This window comes from Motacilla alba, chromosome 1A, assembly GCF_015832195.1.
Source record: "Motacilla alba alba isolate MOTALB_02 chromosome 1A, Motacilla_alba_V1.0_pri, whole genome shotgun sequence".
Taxonomy (NCBI): Eukaryota; Metazoa; Chordata; class Aves; order Passeriformes; family Motacillidae; genus Motacilla; species Motacilla alba.
This window is the reverse complement of record NC_052031.1, coordinates 19,580,764-19,604,874: the sequence shown is the minus strand read 5'-3', so window position 1 is coordinate 19,604,874 and position 24,111 is coordinate 19,580,764. Positions and strand designations below refer to the sequence as shown.

The 24,111-nt window shown below is 43.3% G+C and overlaps 1 protein-coding gene across 1 annotated transcript; it reads left to right on the top strand.

Moving 5' to 3' along the window:
* Nucleotides 1-147: 147 nt before the first annotated feature.
* Nucleotides 148-3,873, top strand: LOC119708767 (tetraspanin-7-like). Its single transcript, XM_038155576.1, has one exon. It carries the CDS (start codon nt 283-285, stop codon nt 997-999), a length of 717 nt encoding a protein of 238 aa, XP_038011504.1. The 5' UTR covers nt 148-282; the 3' UTR covers nt 1,000-3,873.
* Nucleotides 3,874-24,111: the final 20,238 nt, after the last annotated feature.

Here is a 24,111-nt window from a genome sequence, read left to right as displayed (position 1 = left end):
GGGAGCGCGGGGCAGCTGCTCGCCCCGGGCGGCCCGACCCCCCCGCCGCGCCCCGCAGCGCGGCCCAGCGCCGCCGGCCCGCCCCGGCCGCGCCCTCAAAAGGGGACGGGGCGGAGGAGCGGCGGCACTGGCACCGGGCGGCACGGACGGCGGCCGGGGAGCCGGCGGGGCCGCGCCTCGAGCAGCGCCGAAGGGCCCGTGCTCCGCACCGCCCGGCGGCACCGGGAGGCCCTCACCGTGAGCGCCACCGCCCTCCCCACGACAGCAGGGCCCGAGGGCACCATGACCCTGCTCAAGCTGTCCCTCATGGCCTTCAGCTTCGTCTTCTGGGCAGCGGGGCTGACCATGCTCATCATCGGCCTCTGGGCCAAGGTGTCTCTGGGCAGTTACTTGGCGCTGTCGGCCAGCGGCTACCCCAGCGCCCCCGCCATCCTCTTGGCCACCGGCGTCGCTGTCATCATCTGGGGCTTCCTGGGATGCTTCGGCGCCGCTACGGAGCACCGGGGACTCCTGCGCGCCTACAGCGCCTTCCTGGCGGCCGTGCTGGCGGCGGGGCTGGCGGCCGGGCTCTCGGCGCTGCTGTACCGCCGGTCGCTGGCGCGGGGCTTCCAGCAGGGGCTGCGCCAGGCGCTGCTGGCCTACGGGGACGACGACGGCGTGGCGGACGCCCTGGACGCGCTGCAGCGCGCCTTGTCCTGCTGCGGTGTGGAGAGCTACCGCGACTGGCTGGCCTCGCCCTGGGGGCTGCAGCAGAACGGCTCGGTGCCCCTCAGCTGCTGCCGGGCCCGCCGCGGCTGCCAGCGCGGCCCGCCCGACCCGCGCGGGCTGCACCGCGACGGCTGCTTCGGCACGGTGTCCGCCTTCGTCGGCAGCAACATGCTCTGTGTTGCCACCGCTGCCCTGGGGCTGGCGCTGCTGCAGCTCGTCGGCATTGTGCTGGCCTGCCTGCTGGCTGCCCGCGTCCCTGCCCACCTGCTGGGCATCACCACCCCTCGCTGAGATCCCCCCGCTCCTGCCCCTAGTCCCCTCCAGCTCTCTTCTTTCCTACATATCAGAGTACATCCCACTGGGAATATTCTTCCTTCAGATTCACCATTTCCACTTGAGCATCCTCCTCCAGGCTCCGTTCCTCTGGAGCCTGTGTTAGGTGTGCAATGAGCACCTCAAGTCCTTCAGAGGGGAAGGTGCTGGGAAGGTGCCTCCTGGCCTGGCCATGTGTCCTGCAGGGCAGCAGGTCCCCACTGGAGCCTCTGGACAACTTCTGCAGGGAATGGTGGCAGCATGGACAGACATCACTCTCTGAGGCAGCAGGGACATCTGAGGCAAGGCTGGCCAGTTTTCTGGGTGATGTACACACCAAGGCACCTAAATGTGACCAGAAAAGAGTAGAGGGTCTAGGAGAGCAAGAGAGGTGTCTCTTGACATTACACCGTCTGAGTATTCTTCTGAGACTGGAAATGATGTTACTGGAAAGCTGCTGGAGTGCACGAGGGGCAGCCCTGGTCCAGGGGTGCCCAGACAGCCATGCCAGCAGCTGGCACTGAGAACTGCTTGAGGGACTGTCCAGCATCGTGCATCCCACTGCCGCAGATATCCTACCTTTGCTGTGGGTATATTCCAGCTGTCCAGCTGCTACGGGTGCTTTTCCCGCCGTTGGTGTTTCCGATGCCGATTTCTATCTAAAGGTGGAGCTGCAGCCCTAAGTGTTACTCCCTCCTTCAGGATATGCCTGTCTTCTTAGCCAGTGTGTGACTGCTTTTATATACGTCTTTGCGGGGCTGAAAAGACCTAAAACCTTGGTCCCTGTCGTACAAGAAGATGGCAAAAGCTGTATGATCAGATGTGATGAGGGGTGGCAAGAGGAGGGAAAGGTTCAATGTCCTTCAGAACTTTGCTTTGGACTCTTACTGTTAACATCAGGATGACTGGAACAGGCTGACTGTTTTATAGAAGGGTTCTAAAAAACAGCCCTCAGACTCTAACATTTTTCCTCTCTCCAAGGATCTGTCTCTGAAGTCTGCCCCCACCTACATTTTTTAAGCCAGACCTGTACACAACCTGAGAGTAAATCCCCTAGACTTGCTGTGTAGCTCTGAGTGTATTCAGGTCAGACAGCAATATAAATCTACAAGATTTTGATTTTTTGCAACAGATCTGGGTTTGCATTTGGAGATTGAGGAAAAGCAAGCCATGCACTTCAGAGGGTGCTGGTCTTTCAGAGCTTAACTCCGGCTTCTTTCCACTTCCTTAAAACTTGTGAACTCTACTTCTATGTATTTCTCTACCTCACAGCACAAAGACATGTCCACCTTAACCAGCAAACGGGAGGAATGATTTCAGAAAACAATCAAAGAATCACAAAGGAGCTCCAGAACATGGCATCTCTTAGGAAGTGGCTTGCAAAGCTGTGGAGAATGGTCAAATGAGTAAAGAAGATGACTGGTAGCGTCATGGGAGGAGTGGAGCAACTTTGAGGGCAAGGCTTTTTTTCATGTATTAGGTGGCTATTTGGCTGTGATAATCATGTTCCAGGTTAACAGTGTAGTGTGAACAGTCTTTGCAGTCATTTGGGTATTCATCTGCATGAGTGGACCCTGGAAATGGGTTAGGAATCTCTCTTTATAGGCAAAACAATGCCTTATTTTTGAGGGCTTATGTTTATTATTTTACAAAATATATGTTTTAATTTTGCTTGTAATTGTCCCTGTATATTTTTTTTAGCTATGCAGTAGTGGAGCTCCTGTTATTTTCTGGAAGTCAAGATGATGTTGTACAATTTTAACAATGGGCGAAAAGTATAGTTTGTATGGTAAATGGTACTTGAGAAATAAAGTTTAGCAGCTGCTAAGAGTAAAACAGGTCACTGTGCCAACTCAGAATTTTTGCCTCGCTGAATGTCTACACAAGGTGTAACTAAATGCAAGCGAAATGAAGTGTACATTGAAATGTAGAGACAGAAGCATGTTGTGGGTTTTTTAAATTGTTATTCAAAAAATCCGCTATAAATGCAATAAAACAGGCATTGTGGAGAGTGTGGGAAAGGGACATGGAATTGCACTGGGTTTATAAAATGATCTTCTTTATTTGAGTAAATAGGCTCTGAAAATTTACAAGAATATGACATTACTCTTATTTTTACTTCACTGCTGACTAAAATTATTTCTTATTTTAACCCTTGTTGCTTTATGTGACACATTGCAGTCGGTCAAAATGAAGTACTCTGTTAAAACACATTCAAACATAGTGTATATATGCACTTCAGTGAATTTGTTCTGGTTTTAAGTTGCTAAGAATATCAAAATAGGAATAAGAGTAAGTTTGACACATACCAGTGTATGTTTGTATGGTGATCAGGTCTGAATGTGAGGACATCAGCTGAATGCAATGAATAATTAAAAATGTAAACCATCATCCTGCACTCTTGCCCTCACTAAAATAGGATAAACCTTGGCAATGACCATGTAAGTGCTAAATATATTTATATCACCAAAGATTTAATGAACTGCCTGTGAGTGTTAGTTGAATGTTTATTGCCAGTTCCTAGAATTAACAACATTAGCTTTTGTAATTGTAAGAAAGAAATGCCATTCTTCTCTAATTATAATTTCCAGATTAAGAGATTCCCAGTAGCTGTTTCAATTGTCTGGAATTCTTTTTGCTCAGTGACCAAATCTTACTTTATGTTTTAAAATTTAGCTGGATTCAAGGTTCATTTTGTTCTGGATGGTCAAAATGGCTGTAACTGGAAAAATGTTACTCTGGAAAGCACCATCTATCCCTTGCTGGAATATGTGTTTGTCTTCTGTCATCCACTTCAACTTTGAAGTCACTCATCAAAATGGTATATTTTAATAAAAGATCATACCTTTTTTTACAACAGGCTGATATAGATTTTAACATTACTGCTATTCAAATCAAGGAGCAAGCTGTGTAGCAGTTGTAGAAACAACAGCTCTGTTGTTTGGACAAAGTGAGATTTAGGATTAACAGGGTGCTAAGATTAGACCCTTGTTATGAAACAAGGACTATTTTATAATGCTGATCTAGAATGCTAAGAGCATAAATCTTTCAAACTTCAAAAGTGCTTTCATATTTCATCCAATATGAATTATTTGCTGTAGCTAAACTTTGTGTTACAGAAAACCAGAACTAAAAATGGCCTTTATAACAGATGAATTTTTAAATAAGAACAGGTGAATTTTTAAATAAGAGATGGCTATTCTGGGGTTAGAAAACTTAAACAATTGGCCTTCCAATGTGTGCATAGTTTACTTTTAAATGCCACTGTTTACTTTGTGCAGCTTGAAAAGTTAGTGACAGTCACGTTGTCTCCTTGAATTTTAAGCTTTTCAGGATGATACTAGGGAAAGACATTCAAAGCAAACTAGAGTGCAAAACAACCTAGTGGTACGATATCCTGTGATTCTTCTCTTTCCTTCTGTTTCAGTCTTTGTAGGGTAAGCCTTTTGACAGCAGCAGTGAGTATTTCATTGGTTGTGCACCCATTGTGCTTCAAAATGGTAACAGTATGTATTTCTACTCAACTCTCTGTGATTCAAACCCACAGATTTCACTTTGCTCAATATGCCATTTTAGTTTGCTGAGAAATTGCTTAAAATACCACAATTTTATCCTGCTTTGTTGTGCCCTCTACTGTCGCCATCTACTTTCTTGGCCAGTGAAATGCAAATATCAAAGGATTTAGTGTCTCCCATGTTATCAAAGAGAACACCATCATACATACACATTCTTCAGAAGCATATTGGTCAAATATATGGATTTGCTTGTGGATGAGACAAACTCGGGAGCCCATTCTGTCCTTCACATTACTTTGATTTGCAATTAACACACAGTACTCTGTTGTAAGGAGGAAATCTTTTGTTAATGCTTTTAAGTCTACAAAATAGAATTTATTAGAGTATCTTATCTGGGCTACAGAATTAAAATTATCAAATTAGACATTATTTCAAATGCTCTAATTCTATAAAGATCTCTCTAATCTACCTGAAGTGGTTTCTGTGCAGCTTTGCTTCTCCTGTACTCATTCTCCTTATGTCCAGAGTCACTCTAAGGTTGGCTAAGTTTTGAGTTAACTAGTGTTTGAAGCTTCAATCTTAGACTATTCCCATTTTGTAGATGTTATCCCTGGTTTGTCATATTAGAGTACTCAGACTGATACATTATGAATCTAACATTTGTATTTGTTGATTTTGAACAGTATCTTGAGTCTTAGGCAAGGCCACAAGAAAATGAAGGGAAGTGCAATGCTCATATTGCACCAAGAGAGACAACTCCTTGGAACTGACAATTCTTGAAAAATTATCATATTCCATCCTAACACTACAACAAATAGATCAAATACTGCTTGGTAATTCATGTTTCTAGTTTTCCCAAAATAATGGTTCTATAATGGTTTTCTCTGTCTTAGTTGAGATGTATCATCCTAAGGTATCAGCACTTTAGAGCAGTGGTGTGGTCTCAAAACCTAAGAAAAGGAATATTTCATGCTTAGTGTTCATAATTTCAGATAGCTTCACTTCTTCCAGGTCACAGGTGCTGAGAGTATCTCTGGTCACTCCAAGGACTGACTGGAGGGCTGGGATTGAGAATATCTTGGTTAAAATGTCAGCATCAGTAACAGTGGTTCTACTGCTTTACTGCTGTTCTGAGGGCTTTGTCCTGGGCTGTTTCTCTGCTTTTGGTTCTTTGGCTTGGCAGACAGCACAGTATAGTGTGCCAAAAGCCACCTCTAGGACAAGATACTCTTCTCAGTGGTTGTGCTGGAGCATTATGCCTTGTTCCTTGCCATAGTGTGCTGGTGTCCCAGTAATCCCAGGTACTGCCATTCTTGCCTAGAAACTCTCAGAAGAGGTAGAGGTGGAGGCTTCTCAGATGCAGTAGCACCTTGAGTTTCAGTGCAGAGTTCAAGCAAAATAATCATGTAGGTAAAGCACAAATCCAACAGCTAAATATACTTATAATTTGGAAAAGGTTGTTCCCTGAAACTGGTAAAGAAAACATCAGGATGACTAAGATATAAGCAGAATTGGAAACTCATTAATATTGCAAAACTTCCCACCAGTGTAGCATGTTCATACTTTCTTATCCTTTTTGCCCTTCCACCTACCTCTCTAACTCCACTTATTCCTGGAGTGTAATTATCTGTAATTATCTGTAATCTCAGTTATTAGTTTTCTGCTACCTTATGGGCTCCCTTGAACAAGTTCCTTTATTTTCTAGCTTCCCACCCCAAGGCCAAGCAGTCCTTTGAAGTCTGAGCTCCTTGTTGGAGAGGTTTTTGAAAAGAGGCCTCTTGATCTGCCTGTTTTAGTAACAGCACTTTCCTAGCTCTAGTAGTTTATAATTATATGAAAAATTTGGTAGAAATTCATAATTAAACAATAATTTCAGATAGCTATTTTTCTATTAGGTATTTGTTTCTTAGCAAGGCAACACTCCCTCTCCACTCCCCTTGCATATATCATTGACTTGATGGTATTGCTGTTGCTGTTGTTTTGTTCAAATGACAATATTCTGGGAAACTTAGGCAGAAGGTAAACTAGTTATTTTACAAGGAAATAAGTGAGTTTTGATCAGCTCTAGTGATTACATTAATAATTTAATTAATAATGTTTAGAAGGTACCGTTGAGCAAACTCATCAGAAAATAAATGTGTTATGAGATACTTAGTGGAGAAAAAAATGAAGGTCCCAGAAAACAAGTCTCATGGCTTAAAAGCAGAGTACAGATAATTTTAAGTCTCCTGGTAGAGGGCATTGAGACATACACATGGTTCATACAGCTGACAAGTAGAAATGAAGAGATGATGTGAGTGCTGTTTCAGAGCCAGCTTTCTAGCGTATGTTGTATATGTCATGCTTCTAGTGTGTCAGGGATGTCATCCTTTATTTCCATTCTATCTAATGTTCCTTGTGTGCTTATGACATTCACATTTATTTCTTACTCAATTTTTGCCTTAAGACACTCATCATGCTCTTTTCCTTTAGCAGGGGGCTTAGCAGTGATGTTGAAGAACCATTCTGTCCCTGCTGGTGGATCCAGTAAGATTTCTCCTGTGCTTCCTACATATTTCACCCCTAAAAAAGGACATCACAATTTTTCTCTGAGCCTGCACTGTTCAGTGTCTTTTTTGCTTCTAATTTATAATACAAAACATAGATTAATCAGCTTGTCCACAGAGACGATAATAAAAAAAAAAAAAAAGCTTCCCTTTAAGCCATTTGTTTTTCAGAGTTTACTCAATTGTACCATCTAAGCTTCATTAAAGTAATTCCCCTGCTGCTGCTTCCTCTCCAGCTTTTAATTATGACATTGTAGTACAATGGTCAGGTCCTTAGTTGGTACATTTTAGGAACTTAATTTTTTTTGTTCTTCCCTCTTGACTTTTATCATATGATTTCTATCCTATATTTGCATGTTTTCAAGGTATGCTATTCTGCTTCAAATGAGATTTAAAAAGTATTTGACACCCTCTTCTCCCACACAAGGATGAGAGGAAATGGCCTCAGGTTGCAGCAGGGAAGTGTTAGCTTGGATATTAGGAAAGATTTATACACCAAAAGGGTGGTCAAGTGTAGCTTTGCCCAGCTAGGTGGTGTCAGGCTGCCACAGCCCCTCTCTGCTCCGCTGGTCTCCCAGCTGCCAGGGAACGCACGGCGCAAAAACAGAAGCAGCAGGCACAGATCCTGGGGTACTTTTATTTGATGTTACTGCTCCCCTTTTGGCTTCTCCAGGACCCCGAACTCGGGGCTGACAATAGGTTATATACCGGGGGAGGGTCACAGGACAGGATACAGAATTGAACAAATCAGGAGAACTAGAGATAACATACAAAGCAGGCATTCAAATCTCCACCAATGAAGAATCCCAAGGGAAAAGGACAATTTAGAGAAATGCTGAATTGACAGAGAAGTTTCTCGAGGAGGCAGTTTTTTTAGGGGTTAGATTGGCATTTCCTGCCAGGAGGAGTAAAGGAAGTTCTGGGAGAAGAGCGGAAACCAAGGGGCAGATACAAGGAGATTACAAATCAAACAATAGTCATATTAATCAAACAAAACACATCCCAACAGTCAAGCATTGGAACAGGCTTACCAGGGAAGTGGTTGAGTCGCTGTCCTCGGAGGTGTTTAATAGACATATTGATGTGGCACTAAAGGGACATGGTTTCATGGTGGCCTTGGCAGTGCTGGGTTAATGGTTGGACTGGATGATCTTAAGGAAGACAGTCCCATCTGCTGGCTAGCAATGGGAGCAGGCAGACCTCACTGTCTGTCTCATCGCAGCTCCCAGATCCATGTTGATTTATTCAGGGGCCGTGAAGTAGTGTGGTCAGCCTGTGGTGCTGTGTTTCTACAGTCCATGCAGTTTCCTCCAGGAAGGATCAGTGCAATGTCATTTTCCTGCAGGAAGGATCAGTGCAATGTCATCTGTGCTGTGCTGGCACTGTGCTGCAGGGGCTGTTTGCTCTCATGGGTGAGCACAAGCTCAGGAGTAAGGAGCTAATGTGAAATGGGAACTTTACCTGAGGGTATCAATTCATCAAAATGTAGATTCTAGAGATAAGAAGGAAACATTAAATTGTTCACCTTGGAATTACTTTTGAAGGCTCTGGAAGTTTATGCCATTCTCAGGTTTGCAGAAAAAGACCTGGCAGCTGTGGAGGCTGGGTGAAAAAAGAGTCAGCAGGGTGCTCTTGTGACAAAGGTAGCCAACCACATTCTGGGCTGTGTTAACAGAACTGTAGACAGCAGGATCAAAGAAAATATTAATTCTTTTTCTCTGGCACTCATGAGGTTGTGTTGGGACCAATGTGACTACTTTTGGACAAGATACAGTTGATAAACTGTGACTTATCTGGCCCAGGGCCACTAAGCCTATTGGGAAGCTAGGCAACATGATATATGAGGAGAGGCTGTGGGAGCTGGGTTTGTTCAGCCTGGAGACAAAAAGGCTTGGGGGGTCATCAAATAGCTGTCTTCATGTTTCTCGTGGCATGATCTAGTATGCCCAAGATGCAGTTCTCTGGGTATCAGAGTGTCTACATTTGCAGATGCTGCATTCTTATGTTTAATCACACAGTGGTCACTTGTAGGAACTGGCATGCATGTAAGTCACACTTTAGGTTTGAGTCAAAACTGAGGAGGAAAGAGCAATCATTACGTGAGCAAACAGTGTGTAGGATATTGCCACTGGGTAGCCAGTGCATTGTAATATGTCTTTCTTTACTTGCAAGGAAGGCAAATGCTTAATTTCAGTCCCACTATGCCAGAGACAAGAAGCAGTGATTTTTTTTCACTATCTTGTCCAGCAATTTCAGGACAAGTCAGTTAATATTTGTGTCCAGAGATTTTGTACATCATTTATCTTCTATTCCTATTCTCAAGCTGGACTGACTGATTTGATGCTGTGCTGAGTGCAGGCACTTGGGTTGAAGTGGTATGAGTTCCTATTGTGCAGTTGTCCTTCCCTCACCCATTCTTGAGGATGTTTCCAGCTGGAGAGCTATGGCATAGCCAGGAGCAGAAACCCAGACAGAGGACAAACATCTCAGCTGGCAAGTGCCATATAAATCTGCCCGGCTGGGGCAGAGCACATGCTGGCATAGCTAACCCTGCTCCTGGTTGCAGTGATGGCTCCCACAGAGCTGACTGAAGCATCTCTGCATGTCACTGCTGGCGTTTACTCACTGCTGGTACCAACTTGGGAGAGTCAGTGCCCATTGTGAACACCCGTCCAACTGCTGATTCATAGAAGGATTGAATGAAAGCTCTTGAAAAATACAACCAGATGTTAAACAATAACCACTGAGTACTAACAGATGTGACGGGCCAGTCAAGTGTTCTTGAAGCCTTGCCTTGGCATGCAGCAGCTTTTGTAATAGAATATGGCTAAACACAATCCTGCATTTTTATTTTCTGTATAATGGGAATGTGCTATACACTCTGAAGAGGCCAGGACAAAAGCTGATTGCAAATGCTGTATAAATTTTAACCTGCTAAGATAATCTTGATCTTGAAAATGTGCTACAATGCATTTTGGAACATTTCAGCTGCATTTTGTTCACAGTAAGCTTCTGTGGAATGATTGGATGTTATATTAATGGTCCTGTACTTACCAAACAGTATGACTTGAGCTTATAGCTGGTACTTTTATTCATGTGGACTCATTTTAGAAAACAGAAGACCAAAGGAATCATCTCAGGAGGTACCCTTAGGCACTCTGTACCCTCAGTACACTGCCTGCTGGGATGATGCTTTTTGGGAAATAGGAGTTTTACAGGCACAGCAGGAAGTTTTCCTTTCAGTGGAATCCTTTGTGCCAGTGCAGGTAGCAAGCAAATTCAGGGAGTAACAGTGTTGAACATGTGGACTTTAACTGTTCTGGACTATAGAGAAGGTGCTGAGAATGCAAGAGGGAATGGTTTGGCTGTTGTGGCCCACAGATCTCCTTGGGAGAGATGAAGAGATTCCTGGAATTCAGAATTGCTCTGATGCTTGTTTTTGTTGATGACATGTCACCTGACACAGGGCCTGAGAGCTGAGGATGGTCCAAAACTGGGGATGCTCCAGATCAAGGTACAAGCCACCATATTCCTAATTCCTTTACTGTCTGACATTCACTGGGCATGAATAAATCTGAATTGTGGAATCCAGGCAGCCCTTTTTTTTCAGTATAAAATAAGAGGCAGGAGAAGATAAATGCTTAAGTTAACTATTTAAAATTTGGATCAAATAGAGTAATTCAATAGGTAAATGAAACATCTCTCTGAAAATACACCCAAGAAAACACCAATATCAATGTCATGTAACTTAAGTTTATCTTACCAATGGTAGAAACCTTTTCATAATGCCCTTACATAAGGATTTCCTGCTTTGTTGCTTGTATTTTAAACAAGCACCTGAAATTAAAACATGCAATTTCTAGCTTCAAAATCCCTTAATTTTACTTTTTTAGTAAGTAGAGCACATAAAGTACCTTATGTAAAGACCAGACAAGAAGCCAGTTGTTCAACCTTGCTGCCAGGCATCTCATTTCCAGGCAGATTATCTTAAGTGTTTTATAAAGTTTGATGTAAGAAAATGTTTGCACTTCAACAGGGCAGGTATTAACACCATTTCTGGCAAAAAGGACTGTACTATACAGTTCCATGTTAAGTTTCTTTTTTTTTTCTCCTGCAAATCTCTGCTTTGTACCCAAGACTGTGGCCACAAATACCAAGCAGGTGTGGTAGGTTGGAGAAATCACTGCTTGCAATGCTGCTTGTCATTCAGATTAAAATGGTGCATGGACACATTTTCCTAGAGGGCCCTTTACACATGATAAAAAGTCAGTGCTTGATGTAATTGTATTAGACATTGGAAAGCTGACACGATTTTTTTTTCTTGATGCAAATATCAGTCATCTGCAGTTTTTGTGTTCAAAAAGTAATTCTTGTCTCCCTTTTTAGAGACTACCAGGCTGAGAAATTTTTAGTCTCTTTAGTAGCTGCACAACTGTTCCTATTCATCACATGAGCAAGTTTGGGCTGGTAAATTCTGATGCTGTTATATTGATTGTTGTTATATTGATTATTGATATCAATATAACTGATGTTGTTGTATTGATTTTCTAAGAATGTATTAGTGTTATTAAAAAGACAGTAATGCATTTACTGCTGGAGAAACTACAGGAAGATTTTAACAGTACAATGGGCATATCCAAAAGCTAGTGTCTGTCAAGCTAGCAGGGGACAGAGCAGGCAACTGGATACCATGTCACATCATGTGGGATTTCTGGGAAGCCCTTCCAAAGTCACATATAACAGAGGCAGACTGCAACTCACTCATGTGGACCCTCACTCACTGCATGACCAAATCCAGATGGTTTCAGATTTGGGTGGCAGCAGATTTGTATGTCACTAAGACCTTACAGGAAACAGTCTCAGACTACGTACTGAGGGGGAGGATCAGAGGATAACCTCTGTGACCACAGCTGTGGAAAGAGACAATTCCTCACAGGCTGTTTCCCCCTCACAGTGTCTCAGAGGACTGAAATTCTTGTCAAAACCTGGCAACAGACAGATCCTTGCAGATACCACAGTGCTGTTTTTTGATGTGCCATAAAAGCTGCTCTAATCACTATGTTACAGTTTTAGTTCCTCAAAGATTTTAAGATATAGCACATCTTCAGGATTATTTTTGTTTCCTTGTTTTGTATCTTGTTCTCTGATGTAAAAAAAACCCCAACAAAACAGGCTGAAACCACCACCACTTTTCCATTCACTGGACTCAAGCTACACTTGTAATTTTTTAATATTTTTAGTTCAGGTGTTTATTCCACCGACCAACAATTTCTTCAGTCTAGCTAGGATTTTCTGAGCAGATCTACCTTTGGGAAACTTGGGCTGTCCTGAGTGAATGCCAAAACACGTCCTTTAATTTCACAGGTCACTTGCGCTCGTATTCAGCGTGATGTGATCTTTTAGAGACTGACCTTGCCCATCAGAAAATGTACAAATAAAATGTGTTTAATCCTTGTAGCAGACAGAGAGACAGGGCCCTGAGGGAGAGATGCTCCAGCAGCAGTGTGGCTGCTGCACGCTGTGGCTGCGCTCTGCACATGGGCTGAGCTGCCAGCTGAGCTCCATTATCCTACCTGGAGCCACGGAATGCCAGCTGGGAAACTGCCCTCCCAGCACAATGGTATAAATTCTGCTTATGCAGAACCAATATTTTCCAAAAAGGAGTTTAACTTTAATGTGCACAAAGCCTGCCTGGAAAGAGCTGTTTAATTTCTCTGGGGACTTCTGAGATCCCTGGATATTTACAAATGTTCTTGTTCAGATAATGTAGAGCATGAGGATGTGACAGATTGTGTACAGAGATGTGGAAATTCCTGAGTAAGTGCTTGCTTGGGCTGATGTGGACAAGCAGGGACCCGTGGGGCTTTGCAGAGATGGGCTTGGGCCTCCAAACAGCCCAACCCAAAGCTGCAGTATTGAGCCTCAGTGAGCAGTTACCCTGCTCAGCAGTTTGGAGGCAGCTCACCCAGAGCCAGCCCCACTCTCTGAGTGGTGACTACCCAAACCCTTTACATAATCTCTGTCTCTCCAACAGATTGGCTCTTATCTCTCTGTTCTGCTTCATCTGCTCCTATCCTGTGATGACAATTCTCTGCTGCCTTCTGTCCCTGAAGCAATCCCATGAGACTTAAAAAGAAGTGTTCTATTAGCCTTCAGTCCTGGGTAATTTTCACCAGGTGTAATTACAGCCTGACTTCTCTCCATTCCCCCTGAAACTTTGCTTTGATAATGTCTGACACTGCTTACTATTAGAAAAGCCATTTTACTTCACTTGGGGTGACTGCCCTTCAGAAATGAGTAAAGTGATTTCTAAATGCAGCCTGAAAATGCTTTCAGCTAAGGGTTACTCTGGGTTCTTTCTTTATTTTTTTCCAGAAAGAATTCAGTAAATTTGTCAGCCAACAAAAGAGATGGAAATTTAGGCTTTATATGTACACATCAGAAAGGAGTCTGGCTCATGAAGAGAAAGGTGAAATTATTCCTTCTTCTTTGAAAGCTGACCTTTCCTCTGGCAAAGTACATCCAATTACAATAACTGCACGGATTTCATTGCAGTGCCACTGGGAGCACTCTAATTCCATAAAATAAATTAGCATAAACACAAAGCACACATGACAGGTATATGAGAAAATGTTCCAAGTTCTTTCTGTGCAATATTAATATGTTATTCATCGAAGCTGTGAGTGAAGGCTCACAAGCGAGGGATTCATGGTTTTAGCTACATATGATAGTGAAAGAACAAATATTGCTGCTTACTGTTAGGAGGGTGTTCTTTCCAGACAACTTAGTAAAAAAGAATTTCTACTCCCTGTATGTCATTGAGATTAATTCAGATCATATTACATAAGCTTTTGGGAAACATATTTTCTCTATTTCTGTCACCTACACTTGCGATAGTTTTAGATTTCATGTTGCAATATAAAAATTTTAGTTTCTTCCAGAAACTGATTATGAAACTCTTGATAGAAAAGACTGTACAACACATGCAAAGATGTGTAGTTACCTTGGTACTTCAGGCAAGGCTTGAACTTCCATTGTTGCCACTGGGTGAATGCATAATTAATATGCAATATGCAGTATTAATTTCTCTTATAGGTCATTTAGGAAGCCTGCTATTAAACCTAGTTACCAGGATAAGGGCTGAGATTGTTACGAATATTTACCATACTAAATCATACCAAATGATAGAATGACACATAATGGCAACGAATGAAACCATTTTATCTTTTTGAATGATGTCAATAATGGATATGTGTGAATATTAACCAGAAAAACTGGACATTCAGTGAGTCTATTCAGAACTGGTTTAATGACATCCAAAATGTCACCTTTTGGATTAATTTATCAGAAGGAATAGAAACTGGTTCCTTTTTGAACCTTTCATTTCTGCATGAAATGATTGTGATCAATACCTATGTTGAAGTTAATGGAAACATTTCCACGTGTGTACCAAAGGCAGCTCCTGCCAACAAGCACTATGAGGGTCTGTCTCCTTGTGAGAGGGGGAGAGGAGCAGGAGCAGCTGGCATAAGCTGTTTGGAAGTGCTGGTAGTGTGCTGTGTGTGGAAATGTTTGCTGCGCTTACCTCCGCGTGGAGCATTGCACAGTCAGCGCTGCCGGGCAGAGCTGTCAGCTCCCAGCAGGAACAAATGAACACTGAGCAGCACCTTGCAGCTCAACACAGCTCAGACACAAGCCGGTCCTCCACCCGGTCTCTCGTGTAGTCTCACTGTGTCAGACTTACTGGCTAGAAAGAATCTTTCTTACTGCAAGATTCTTGATGAACGGGACAGTTTTAACAGTGAAGGAGTGCTGGTGCTGAGAGAAAGAACTGCATCCCACTTCAGAACACTGAATCCTAGGAGAAGGGGAGAAAATCTGTCTACTTCAAAGTTCTTACCCACTGATCCAAAATTGCTAAGTACATTTTAATTGTATATTTTTTCTAGGAAATGTAAGAACTGAGCTGAATTCCTCGCTTCATACTACTATGAAAAGGCAGTGGAATTGCTGCAACTGGTTAATGAATTAGTGTACCCACCTGTACTCATATTGTCCACCTTGAAAGTGTCAGAGGTAGAGAACTGTGGGTTTTTTAATGTGGCCTCAGATAGTGCTGGAAGGGTTCCTGCAGGTGAGACAGGTGTGGAATCCTGAAGCAGCCTGGCTGGAGGCTGATGTATTGTAAGCTGGCAGGCTCATATGAGCCATTAGCTGAAGAGGAAACCTCAAGAATCAGGATACAGAGTGTAGGTATGCTCAGCCTGTATTGCTACCTTTGAATTAAAAAATGTGAAACTCTTCAGAGAAGGAGAGGTTACGCTTGCCCGAATGAATTTCTTTGTGTTTGGTAACTCAGCTGGCAACAGACACATTACTAATAAAATCAGACAAGTTACAATCTTAATATTCCCACAAAAGACACTGGGGCTTCTACCCCCAAATCCTGTCCCCCAAAGCAGCATCTGTTATCCACAGTGTTTATCACTGTGCTGAAACCAGCATGGTAAAGAGGTGGTGCAGGAAGGTCAGTGGAATCTCATTTCACAGAGCAGTGTTGCACCGTGGCATTTGACCTTGACATTTAATTTAGGTATAGCACACAGAATGTCTTTATTTTACCTGTACAATCTTGGGTAAACACACACCTTGTGCAGGCTGCTTGCCTGTACAAAATTTTTCATTCACTAATTTCATATATGTATCTGCTGTCATCTCTATTTCCATCTTGTACATCCCTTTTCCTGTATATGTGTCAGGTATTTTCATCCCAACATTTTTGCAGGAGACAGAAAATGCAATACTTCGCAAATATTTTACAACTCTATTTATATTTTTTTCCTCACATGTACTAAAGTAGCAAGCTCTCAGAACTCTCTGGCTAAACTTAATAACTAAATTATGACAATAATTCAGATTATAAGAAAAGGTCCTGTGCCTGAATAAAGCAGTCCATATTAAATTCCCCCTGAATTTCTATGGCCTGTCGTTGGTGGTTTGGTTATGCCTCTGCAGTAGAGGCTTCAGCTGACCAGGTTTGCTGTGGTGGAGGACACTCAGCAGGAAGGTGGCCCTTCAGTCACAGCCTTTCTGAGGACAAGGGCCAATTGGCTGCCTCTGCCTTGCTGAAGACAAGTGGGCCCATCCTGACAGCCCAGCAGGACTCCTGCCAGCAGGAGCAGCTCCTCGTCCAGCCCAAGTGATGGCAAAATAAATGGTCCAGGCTAATGCAGAGGGCAGTTGACTCCATTTCATTTGTAAAGCTTTTGCCTTTGAACTCTCAGATTAAAAGAAAAGTATTTAATATATTGACACAAGGGCAGATACATATTAACATTTCAGAGGGTGATTAAGGGAGCTATCAACAAGAAGATATTTTAACAGAAACATTTGGAGGTCATGTGTCACTGGAATAACAGTTCTGCTAAATACTAGGCATTATTCTCCAGGAGTAAGATATAATTGAACCAGCACATACAAATTACCTAGTGCACATAGAAAGTTGGTTAGCTGATTGCTAACAGAAACAATGTTATCTTATTCATACATTTGCTGCTTTTATTAGCATGGAAATGATACCATAAAATCCTCAGTTTGCATTCAGGTGTACCTGAATGCAACTTCTATGCCATAAAGTCTGTGTGTATCAGACATCCATGCTAAACAGGTCTTATCTTTGCTGCTTGGGAGCCAAATGCTTTGGGGTTTTATTTCTGCTGTAAATCTGCAGAGGAAACATCATTAAAGCTAGCTGTTTGTGTAGTCATTTATTACTCTAACCTGATAGATTGCTCAGCACAATCATAGCTTATTTGGACACATTTGGTATCACTTATCACATGGTCTCTGGCTTCCTAAGCAGAAACGACAAATGAACATTTAAAATTTCAACATTACAATGAAGACATTAGTATTCCTGTCTCTAAGGAGTTTCCTAATGGAGTCAATTCCAAAGAATACAAGAAACTGGTGGGGGAGGTTAGAAAGTGGATTTGTGAGGCGTTGGGTACTCTGGGGCAGGCAGTCTTGTATTTGTGTCCATCCTGTGATAAAGCAAAGCTTGCTCTTCAGTGAAGATGAGGGATTTATTTAAAATTTATCATGCAGCAAGACCTAGCACACCACATAATTTTCACACAGAGGTTGTAAATAGATTAAATTTTAGTCTAATTTTACTTCACAGAAGCTGAATGTTAGCACATTCAGTGGGCACAGCTGAAGCTGCTTCACATTCAGCGAAGCAAAGCTGGTAAACTCCACTCAGTTTGGCTCTCCAGAGCTGGTGAACAGTATTGGCACCTGCTGGCTCTCCCTGTTTTCCTCATTGCTGGGAGGGTTCTGCAGCCTCCTCTATGGTAGCTGTGGTGATGAGCTGCAGCCAGGCAGATGCTTTGGTGAGGCAGAGCAAGGTGCTTCCCAGCAGTACAGGATCTGTGGCTCTGGGAGTGAGGTGGTATGAGGATGGCTGAGGGAGAGAGGAGAGTGTAACAACATCATCTCTGGCAGTTTGGCTTCAAGGAGTGGTGTGATTCTGGACAAAATTGCCTGTCACATCTGCCAGCTGCACATTGGTTAATTTTGCAGAGTGAGTCTGTTGTGATTGCAGCTTCCCCAGCATAGAACTGCCCCGGAGATTCTACCAGAGGTAGTAACCAGCCTCTGGTAGAGAAATAAGGCTTCAGACACATGACAAGTCTCACACAGATGCCTGGTAGGAATTTTTGGTCCAGGACAACACATTAAATGTCATCTGAATTTAAACTTCCGGGCCACAGATGCTGGAGCAGTGAGGAAATCAGCACCAACTGCTTCTATTTACTGATCTGCTCCTGTGGTACTGTGTTACTGGTTAATGAAGAAGCAGGCAGTGAAACCTAGGCACAGTATCTGTAAGAATTGCCTTGAGAAGAACAGTTTTGATGTGCAGAGATATGTGGTAGAGAAACAGAGTGGAATGTCAGAGGAGGGCTCAGCAGGCAGGGATGTTGCAGACTTTGGGTGAAGGGGAGGGGAGCAGAAACAGGTCAGTGACTGGTCCAGCTAAGGATAAGCATTGTCTGCATGGCCTTTGGCTGTGTTTGACTTACCAGAGGATGCCTGGTGCTTTTGGTAGCCCTGGGCTCTGACCCGCCCCTGTTCTGCTCCTCTCAGCTCTGCTGAGAACTCAGTGAGTCAAGTGATCCCTCCTGTGTCCCTGTGCCTTGTACAGCCAAGGCTGCCGGCCCGTGGGCTCTCATTTCTCACTGGGAAATGTTTTGGCCTGCAGAAACAAGGAGGTGGGCAGCCCACCTGAGCGGAGAGTGCTTTCTGATGACCAGAGCGATGAGTGCTCGCCCAGGAGCCCCCCGGGAGGGCAGCTGCAAGGCCAGGCAGGCAGAGCCAGCTGGGCAGCAGCATGCAAAGGCTCTGCTGGCTGCTCGGCTGGAGCAGCTCTGGGACAGCAGCTCCCAGGCACTGCTGCTGGCCAAACACTAGGAAGTAACATGTGCTAAATTAGCAAGTTACCTCATCAGAAGACTTCTGCTTTGATTTTGCACATGAAATCTGTCACCAAGTATCTTGCAATTTACTGTTAGCCCAAACATGAAGCATTTATAAAACCCTTAGAGATTTACAGATCTTAATTCACTACATAACTCACAAAACTTAATTGGACTACATAAACTTGAAGAAATCAGATAAAATTTTATGGATTTGTTTCAATGCTTAGGATAAAAATCAAAAATCCAATTCCCATTTGTAGTGAAAACGACATCCCTATTTTAACATGTATTTACCAAGGAAGCAGTACAACAGAAGACCATAAAGTTTTGATTATAACTGTTTAAAGTCTAGGGCCAGAACCTCCAAAGGAGACACTTGGTCTGCTAGGAAAAAGAGGAGCATGCCTACAGGGGGAATTTCATTTGTCAGCCCACATTTCCTCTGTTGTTACTTAGAAATTCAGTGTAACATAAACCTGCATTTAGATGGTAAAAGAAAATATGAAAAGAAATAGTTCTAGCTTTAGGTCCAAGTGTCTCTTTCCAAGACTTTACTTTTGGCTCTGCCCTTGGTCCCCATCTTGCTGTTACTTTAATGTGAAACTCTGTTTAAACAAAGACTTATGGCAGGAGACCAGGCCTCCCCAGCAGCTGAGTAGAAACTGAGGATTTAGAGCAAATTGGGCCAAACCAGCAACCCTTATAAATAAAGACAGGCTTGCAGAGAAACACTTTGACTGCTGCTGGGGGACATCCTGACAAACCAGGGGTAAAAAGAGTTAAATAGACTTTTGAAAAGATCTTAAACATAGAGGGAGAGTTGCCTCTCTGTATATATACTGTGTTGCTGGCTGATGTTCTCTTTCCATAACAGGGAATTCCTTGATTTCACAGGGTCACGTGGAGAGGTTTTGAGGGAGCTAGGTGCCAGGGGAATGCATGGGGACAGAGGCATTAGGTGTGTTCAACGCCATTCCTTTTACAGCCACTGCCTGTCTAGCTGAAAAGTTATATTCATTGTCCCAGCTCTCTCAGCTGTTCCTTATAGGAGAGATACTCCTGTACCTTCATCACCTTTGTGACCCTTCATATCTTCTTGCCAAGCACAAAATAATTCTCTGTCATTGCTTTGGAGTAATTCTCATGATACTTAAGCTTCTCACAGGAGCTCCTTTGACTCTTCTGCCACTTCTGTAGTCACATGAAGCATCCTGTGAAGAAACCTGGGATACCAGGTCTCTCAGACTCTCAGCTTGGTTCTTCTGGACCATATATTCTTTATAGCTAGTCTGAATCTAGACATATCTTCTTCTAGTTTAAACTCTCTTTTAAACCCTCTTCTAGTTTAAAATCATATGCCTTGTCATATTGCTACAGACCCTATTAAAAAGTCTGTCTCCATCTTTCTTATAATCCCCTTTAAGTATTGAAAGGCCACAATAAGATCTCCCTGGAGCCTTCCATTCTCCTGTCTATTAATTTATTCTAGACATCTAGTCACTCCTTTATATTGTTCAAGCCTTTCCAATAACAGGATAAATCTGTCAATGTGAAGTCCGCAGGACTGTACCATAGAGGACAAATAGTACAGAGTTTTCTTAGCCCCCATTGTGGCACATCCTTTTTCCAAGTTTGCATGGATGAACACATCCATCACTTTGCAAAAGAAGTTCCTGAACTGCTCTCAGAAACTCTTTTCCTCAGCAACAAAATGTACCCATCTGTCTCCTCCGCTGTGCGCCTCAGGGTCTGGGCACAAGCTTGTTATTCCAGAGCAGGAGCTGGGAAACTGCCATGGGGTTATTGCCATGCTATGAAAGCTCTAAGAGCAAAAACCTGGTATCATCTTCTGAATGTGTAATTTTTCTTTACAGGCACCCATCTGCAGTGCAGCCGGTTATGGGTTGGTTTTCTGTCTCATTTCGTGCAAGATGTCAAATTTTTCTTGTGAATCATGCATTCCTCTTTCAGGGATTTATTGTAGTCTTTGCTGTCCCTGGATGTGTTTGTGGAAAGCTAGACTGGTGACTGCTATGAGCCCTGTGATTATAAAGCAAAATGAGTTAAGCAAGAGTCAGTAAACTTCTTTGCTCTCGAGAGCAGCAGGAGGCCCAACAACTTCTTTCAGCTGAAGCTGGCACTGACACCAGGCAAATCCATTCTGTGAACAAACAGCAAATCAGTGAAGCATTAGAAGACAGAAGCATCCAAAACCACTGAGGACAACAGGACTGGGAGGCCAGCATTTCCTTGAATCTGACCTGCAGAACCCTGAGATCCTCAGTGGCATGGCAGTCATTCATAATTATTTTTGCTTGTACAATGTTGTAAACCAGTTAAAAAACGCTAACATCTTGGGGAATAGCAAAAGCGGAAGATTTGTTTCTTGTAAATAAAGTACACAGAATGTTTTGCCATTAGTTACCGTCTGTTTACAGACAGAGTGAAATATTCCTCATTAAAAGCCAAAAAATATTGGAAGATGTCTCAAAAATTATTGTTAAAAACTCCCAATGTGCTCTGTGGCATGTATTTTAGCAGAATGCTTTTAATGAGTAAAGGTGTTGCGTCTTTAAAATGAAACATTCCTTGATCAATATTCCAAAATGATTCTTCAGAATTAAAAAAAAATATTTTTTTTTTCCTGGTAGGAGAAGAGTTCAGAGAGCTTTCCTGCAGAACCCAAAACCATCCTGACCTGGTTTTGCTGGCAGGTAGTGCTCTACCTATGGCATATTATCAGCTTTAAATGAGATAGTTTAGACACAGCTGGAGTAACTTTGGACAAATTGTTTTACTATCTTGTGCTTCAGTGTCTGTAACTGTAAGCCAGGGATAATAAGGATGAGCTCTTCTGGAGCTTCTTGAACCCTCTGACTGAAAGGCTAAAGATGGGTTTTCATTATTCCTATTAATACTCTTCTGTGATTGTGATACAAAGGAGAGAATTCTCCCCTGTGCAGTGCTAGGTCAAGTGTGTTTGAGGCTGTCTTCAGTTCTCCTTCAGTCAGTGGCTTTAGGAGCCAGGGCTCATGCTCTCAGACTCAGCTTTTCATTAGTGCTCCTTTTGATGTAAGCCTGAGAGGGCAGTGACAAGCTTGCTTCCAGCTGGAGATGCGATTCCCTCAGTGCAGCATCTCTTGCCGCCTGCCAGCTCTAACCTTGCTGTACTTTCAAATGGCAGATAACCGGGTGGCTGGGACAAAGTGATAGGAGCTCCATCTCTGCTTTGCTTTTCTCTGGTCCAATGCTGCCTTTGGGAGCCAGTTCTGGAGATACAAAGGACGTGCAAAGTGTCACCTGTACTAACTGTGCCCCCAGCAGCACAGAGATAAATTCTACCCTGGGTTTTGGTGCCAAGGAGCCATAGGAAGTACAGTGCAGAGAACAGCTCCCACGATCAGGGCCTGACTCACTGACAGTACCTACCCAGCAGGGCCAGAGCATCCTCACCAGAAGGCTGAGCACTGGAAAATGCCAGTGGAGTCAGCAAGATGTAACCAGATGGGTTGGGCCTAATATGTGATAATGGGAAATGAAGGGAAAAGAAATTACAAATGCAGCTTATTTACCAAGTGAAGTACAGAAGATGAACATTCCTGTGCAAGATGCATATTTACATGTATATATAGAATTTGGAGGTGTACAGTTGATATATATATAAATGTATACTTGTGTCTGTGTACATTTACTCAGTATAGCTAAATATTAGTAATGTCAATACTAAAATCATTATTGCATTAGAAAAGTCCCTGCAGAAGCACTTCTCTAGCTGCTGTGAGACAGATTTGGTTGATCTCCTGCTGGGTTTATACAGCCTAAATATAGCTCAAAAGATGTTTCTGACACACTTGTCTCTCTTTTTGGTTGCCAAATGTACTCTGAGTAAGAGTACCCTGGAGAAAGGGGTTTCTGTACTTTCAACATGCAGTCCTATTTCCTGTGAAGCAAATGGGAAAGCAGCCTTGAAGAATGTGAGTCATCAGATCTGTCAAGCTGAAACCACTAGGCAGAGGCAAGGCAGATAGAGATGTAAATGCAATCCAGGCTGAACAGACTTTTTAAAAATGCAGCATTGTCTCATCTTTCTCCTCTTTGGTGATTCAGTTTAAATAAGACCCCTTTGGTGGGCAGGACACTAAAATTTTCCTTTCAGTTCAGCAGAGCAGTGTTTGCTATGTGCCTGCATCAATTATCTACTCCTACATCAGCCGAGATACACGAGATACACGTGCTGTCTGCTGGTTTGGTCAGTGAAGCACCACGTGTGGGCCACCACCCTGTCTACAAGCAGTTGCTGTGTTAACCCTCCCAGCTGGGTACCCGACACCAGCAGCCTCCAGCTTGTGAAAGGCATTGGTGCAAACCTGCTGGAACACAACACCTGGAGATGAGTAAAGTGGGTGTTCTCTGAGTTTAGCTTATCCCAGGGATGAGGGAAGGTATATGGTTTCCTTTCTTTCTTAAAATAGGTCCAGTCAAGACTGATATTGATTTCTACGAGGGCAGCAACAGATGCTAAATCAATAGGAACCAGCAGTATCACAGAGAACGACAGTTTGTCCACTGACAAACTGACAAACTCAAAGTCCACAGACTTGAGTCCTGCTCTTGAATGAAATGGCAACATGTGAACCTTTGTGGGCAACTCTTCCTGGGAAACACCACCCTCATCAGATGAGTAAGGGTACATGCCTGAGAATCCAGCTCTGCATTTTCTGCACAGTGAAATTCTTTTCAATTATTGAATTTTGCTGCTTTCAAAACACTTCACAAAGTGCAAAGCCTTAGTTTTGAGAAAATCTGCTTTGCCTGACACTGGTACTTCCATATATTGGTGTATCACTCCAGACCAGTACAGACTTATGTACCTGTACCAAGTGAAGAGTGAACGGGCAGCCTCAAGGATTCCCCCACACCGCTGTGAAATTGTCAGCTGGGCTGCTGCAGCCAGCAAGAAATTCACCACTGCCTACTGACAATTGAAAGTACAGTGGCAAAAGGAAGTTATATCACTTTAAAACTGGCCTCAGGGTTCTATTCTTTCACCTTGCTCTTAGTTACAAGTCTTATGGCAGTTTTCTGGGTTTTTTTGTTTTGTTTTGTTTTTGTTTTGTTTGTTTGTTTTTTGTTTTGTTTTATTTTTTTCTAATTATTTATAGGTGTCTAACAAGTTCTGGACTATAATGGTTTGAATTAATCTAAAAAATTGCAGTGGGGCATTTGACCCATCTCCACAATCTATGTGCCATTGCTTTCAGGTGACCCTGAGTGACTGGCAGTAACCCATCAGGCCAGGCACCGACCTTGCCTGCAATCCTGTCACAGGTGATGCCCCACTCCTGTACCTTGAGTGGAATGAGACCCAGGCTGTGCAGGTGCAGATTTGTTATTTGAAGTCACGCCAGTGCCTTTCCCAGGGCTGGAAGGACACCAGCCAGCAGGAGCCACTGCAGTCCCATTCCCCAGCAGCCAGGACCAAGCTCCGTGTCCCCCATCAGCTCCGTGCCACACCTCGGGGTGCTATAGCCAGCTCCCCCAGCTGTC

Excerpts from the sequence above, each read along its gene's own strand:
- LOC119708767 (XM_038155576.1), top strand. The coding sequence starts at position 283 with ATGACCCTGCTCAAGCTGTCCCTCATGGCCTTCAGCTTCGTCTTCTGG.